Source organism: Anopheles darlingi, chromosome 3 (assembly GCF_943734745.1).
Source record: "Anopheles darlingi chromosome 3, idAnoDarlMG_H_01, whole genome shotgun sequence".
Lineage (NCBI taxonomy): Eukaryota > Metazoa > Arthropoda > Insecta > Diptera > Culicidae > Anopheles > Anopheles darlingi.
The window spans coordinates 49904542-49909541 of record NC_064875.1 but is presented as its reverse complement, the minus strand read 5'-3'; the positions used below and the strand labels follow the sequence as shown (position 1 = coordinate 49909541).

Genomic DNA, 5000 nt, shown 5'->3' with positions numbered 1-5000 from the left:
CAATGTTACAGCAAAAACGGGTCGGTTTCACCAAACCAGCGTAAGAGCAACGACGATTTGGCACGAATCGTCGAATGCGCACCGCCCTGCCCACCCCGTATCCGGTACCAAATCTGTGATAACTGTGTAGTACGCACTGTAGCAGAAAATGTAGTGACAAAGCACGCATTAGTAGTTGGTCTGCGCGGCTGGTCTACACCGCCACCGCTTTCTTCACGCTTCTCCACCACGGTTCCACGCTCGACGGAATTCGATCGATGCTCTCTTGCACCAGATAGCCTGTAGGTAGCCTATAGACCCACCAGTAGTTCGCAGTAGTAGGGTTGCAGCTGCACGTCTGCACGTTACGCCAACGCCGAAGCGGCGACCACAGCCACCGAAGCAATCTAATATCAATACCGAGGTGTGAAGTATTACTGCACGCACTTTTCGTACGAACCTCGAACCACAGAAAATTCGGTCCGCGAAGTGGCTTAATCCGTCACGAACTAACCACACTAACCGAATGGTGGCGGCGTCGGCATTATTACGTTTTACGTCGCAGTCCATTAGTTTCTGCAACTTTCGCTTCCTTCGCGACACACCTTTTACAACATTTGCATGCTGCGAGGGGGTGGAATTGCGTGGGTTTATGCAACCTTTTTTTCGATGTTGTTACTTGTTTTGGGTGAATCTGGTCACTGAGTTCCACTAACCACTATACTAACACGGATAACCGGAAGGGGTCACTAATCTCCATCTTGGAAGCACCTTTTAGAATAATCTGGGGTTCCAAGAGTATTTAGTACCGTACACCGTAGCACCTAAGTAGAGTACTATCGCACCATCGCACTGGTCAAACAATTGCACGTCCATCACTGCACTGCACGTACGCCGTATAGAGATAGCAATCGGTCCATTTGTCACAAGGGTAGCCAGTATTCAGCCAGCAGTATGTTGGAGCTTGCTGCCTGAAGTCTGCACGGGAATCGTTCCTCAGTTAGTGGTAGTGCCGGGGTTAGAGCCTGCTGTTGGTAGCCTGCCTGCACGTATTTTGGTCCACGGTTTGGTAGTGAGTTGCACGCACGGTAGCAATCACAATCCATCATCCCTTGATTCCTGAACCGATGTTTTTATTGATTTTGTTCGTTTTTCTTTTCTTTTGTTTTTCTCTTCTTTTCTTTCTTTTCATGGCTCCTCTATCCTTTGTTTCCTTCCGTATGATTGACTTCCGTTGCGTTAAATATGTGTGCTCGTATGATAACTGTTCGATCCTTATCGTTCGGATCGTACGGATGATATGATTGTTGGTCACCGTTCGCTTCGTTCCCTCAGCATGAAAGGAATGATGATGATAATGATCACTTCAGCACTATTCTGGAGTGGCGTCGTTCCTAATCATCGTTTCAATTCGATCCGGTACAAGATCCAGAAAAGGGAGGTTAACGATAGACCAACGTTCACCACCGAACATGCCAACAAACCAACTGCAACAGTAGGCGATGCACGCGTCTGCAACTGCCCCCCGGCGCATTCAATTAATCCCGCTCCCAAAGTGTCAAGTGGCCGACTGAGGGGAGGACCTTAAGTTAACCTTTGAACTCCGTATGTGTGGATGTGTTTGTGTGTGCGAGCGTGTGTGTGCGTGTGTGTACAATTCCAAGAACAGTAAGAGCGAAGATCAGCTTCCATCAAACCATTATCTGGGCGCAGATGGCGTTGATGCCATCGAAGAAGGCCTTCCTTTGGTACTCCGGACCGATTCGCCATCCGCATCGTTATCGTGCTCCAGAGAGACAGAGCCATATTAGCCATATAGGAACCTCCCGGTAAACCCACCAACCTCCGGATCCGGTATCAGGCCGCGTGTATCGTGAATGTGAATGAGGAATGCGTGCAAGACAGCAAACGGCAAGCTTATCGTTTATCGCGACCAACCATTGGTTTCTTTCGTATTGTTTCCCGGGTGTTTTTTTTTTTCATTCGTTCCAACACACCAGTGCCTTCCCTTTTGCCTTTCCCCTGGCACAATTACAGTGCTTTTAGTGCTGAGAGTGCCAACACCATTCGCCCTTGCGAAACGAAAGGATCTGTGCTTGAAGTGTGTGTTAACTTGTTCCGTTTTTCCTATTTCTCTTCCCATTTGCTATTGTGTCTTCTTCTATTTTACTGACGTGTCGTCCCGCGAAACGATATATTTTCCACCAACTTCTCCATTCCATCATCACACCGCACCGGATCGGTAGCAGGAACGGACGAGCGGCCCGCACCGGACGAGTACAGTGGTGACAGAGGCAGTGGTGTTGCTACTACCACGATCCCGGCGTTCAGCATCGTCCTCAGTATTACTCTCTTCCTTGCCACGTTGACAATGTGGCGCTACTAAAGATGGAGGGTTGCGCCAGAGCGGCCAAACCAACGTGGTGATTGCCCGAAACACCGAAACCGCCACCAACACCACGCCGTTCAGTCGTAGCATCGCAGCGTAGTCATCCGTAGCGCCAAACAGGATCGTACCAATACAATCAGAACGCATTCCGAGCATTCCGGATACAGCAGAAGCAGGAAATTCGATCTCAAGTGAGCACTTCCTCCCTTCCGCGGATTGAGGACTCGATCGAGTGTGGAGATCGAAGGAGGTGTGGTTGGCAGATTTCATGCGTCCAGTGGGTTGATAAAAAACAGAGAAAGATACAGAGAGATAGAGAAAGGGGAAAGAACAAAAACTGCAGTAAGCGAGAGTAGCCTGAGGTGGAGCCGATAGGTCGAGGTCTAGAGAACAAAATTAGTCAAAAGATTTCCAGTAAAAGACGGACCGACATTAGAGTTGGCCCGTTCTTAGAGAAGGAAGAAGTAGTGTGAAGTAGGTGCGAATGGGTATGTAGATGATGGCGAGTAGTAGCAAACGGTGCCTTGTTATCGCGCTAGAAAGGAATTAGTAGAACCGAACCGATAGAACACTTTACCCCACAATCAACTGTGTACATATCGAAAAACCAGTGAGCAATATTACAATTTCGCGACGACGGATTCAATTCAATAGATGTTAAGTAACGAGAAGGGCGAAAAAAAAGCAACGAGGATGGGTAAAACAACATGTTTACAATGTATTCCCATTCCCGCAGATGTTGCCCTTTTTGTTGTAACCGACAAAGTCTAAGCAAATACCGAATCGATAGTACCGAGCAATCGATACCGCATAGTAGAAACCGCGTACTAGAACCATCCCCGGAAAATCCCCTCCCCGGAACCATATAGTTATCGTTTTCGTCTTCGAAGGTCAAGCATCAGTGGCCAGGTGCGTGTTGGCGTTGGAGTCTTATAGCTTGGCCGCGCTGCGGTTCCAGCATTTTGTATATATTTATAACTTTACCAATTAGCAAGAGAGCGCGCGACAGAGAGAGCGAGAGAAAAAGAGAGAGGAAGAACGAGAACAGAATTATTTTGAAAGCTGTTACAACCCCGATGGGGTGTCACGGAAGAAGTGTCCGGAGGGAAATAAACTGGCCGTTTTAACCATAAGCAACCAGCCGGGTGACATGGTGTTCTGGCTCTGGAAAGAAAAAGGCCACCGCGTCTCGATGATCATGACGCTGCAGCAGCAGCAGTACCAGCACCAGCAACAGGTTATCTCGGTAAGATTCTTGGTTCGGATAAATATCCACCCACTAAGCGTGGATGGGGGCGGGCGTGCCGTGGTGGGGTTGTTTGTCGCGGGAAGTTTGCATCCACAATTACCTGTTGGTCGTCGGATGATTTGCATAAAAATCAGGTCACTGCATGTCGAATGCAGCAGCATTAGCTGCTACCGGCTGACCTGTGCCCGTTCCGCCCATGTTCCCTTGCACCGCCACCCCCTCCCGAAGGTCGGTACGATCCGGCGATCAATGACAAATTCGACATCTTGTAAACGGGCATGGGCAAGATAGTAAATCAGCGAATTGCTCGGTGTGAGGGTCAACTATTTGTCAAAGATGAAGTTAATTTGGTTTCGATCATATCGGGGACTGCCGTCGCACCCCTCTATCATGTGCGAATACGTAGAAGGTACATATACGATGGCGATTAGCGCGGATGGAGGAGACGATGACAAGCAGTTCCACGGAGGGGAAACTTTAAAATTATGAATTATGAACCCGTGTAGTCTCTTTTAATTCCAAACCAAGGCCGGAGATGATTTTATGTGGAGGTTACTGCTGCTCTGTTTATGCCCTATGGTTTATTTTATTTTATCTCTTGCAAAAAAGGTACCACTTTAAAGAACGGTTTGTTTTAATAAAGCACTTCCATTTCAGTTAAGCTTTTGTGCGTTTAGAGTACAGGAAATCAAAACATTCCGTTAAATCGCAACGTGCTGAAGAATTGCTCGTAAATACCTCGTTTTTTGTAAATGTATTTAGTTATTTTCAACCTTAAATGAAACTATGAGACAATTCGTCCAATGATCAACCTATGTTGTACCAAAAATATTTTCAAAAACTTTAGATAAAATTGAAAAATATATATTTCTAACAGTTTATAACAGTTTCCTCGGCATTGCTGCAAAAACCGGTCAATTCAAATCTCACAATTTCGCGCGCTTCACTATTTTCGTTTATACGCACGCGTGCAGGAGTTCGTTGGCTGAACTGTCGAACCCGATAGCACAAGCAGAGTGCTGAATATTTCAAATTTGAAACGGACGTTTCTCCAGCGACTTATCGAGACAAATTTCGTATTTTGTTAATCGTTTTGTTGCCTATAACAACACGATACATAGCACAAAATCTCGTGTCTTCAATATTAAAATATAGAGCTGTGTTTCTGGGAAGACACTAACCAGTTGTAGAGCTTTTGGCCTACATAAACATGCAAACCGTCCCTAGGAAGAAAACGGTCCCTTGCTGCCTACAACATTACGCTGCTAATTACACCGTAAAGCACCTTAATAATGTTCAACACTACGATTTTACAGCAAAGACCCTGGCATTGGGGCATTGAATTACTTCCGGCGATCGTTAAAACCGTTCCATCCGATTTCA

At 46.7% G+C, this 5000-nt stretch overlaps 1 protein-coding gene across 8 annotated transcripts in view; it reads left to right on the top strand.

The window, feature by feature from the left end:
* Positions 1-3501, top strand: part of LOC125957979 (matrix metalloproteinase-14) — a 23890-nt gene extending 20389 nt beyond the window's left edge. For 4 of the 8 annotated variants that reach the window (XM_049691066.1, XM_049691068.1, XM_049691069.1 and 1 more), the window contains one exon: positions 2226-3501. In XM_049691066.1, coding sequence (XP_049547023.1) covers positions 2226-2365 — 140 coding nt within the window. In that variant the 3' untranslated portion in view covers positions 2366-3501. The other 4 variants (XM_049691071.1, XM_049691070.1, XM_049691073.1 and 1 more) reach the window with 2 other exon arrangements.
* Positions 3502-5000: the final 1499 nt, after the last annotated feature.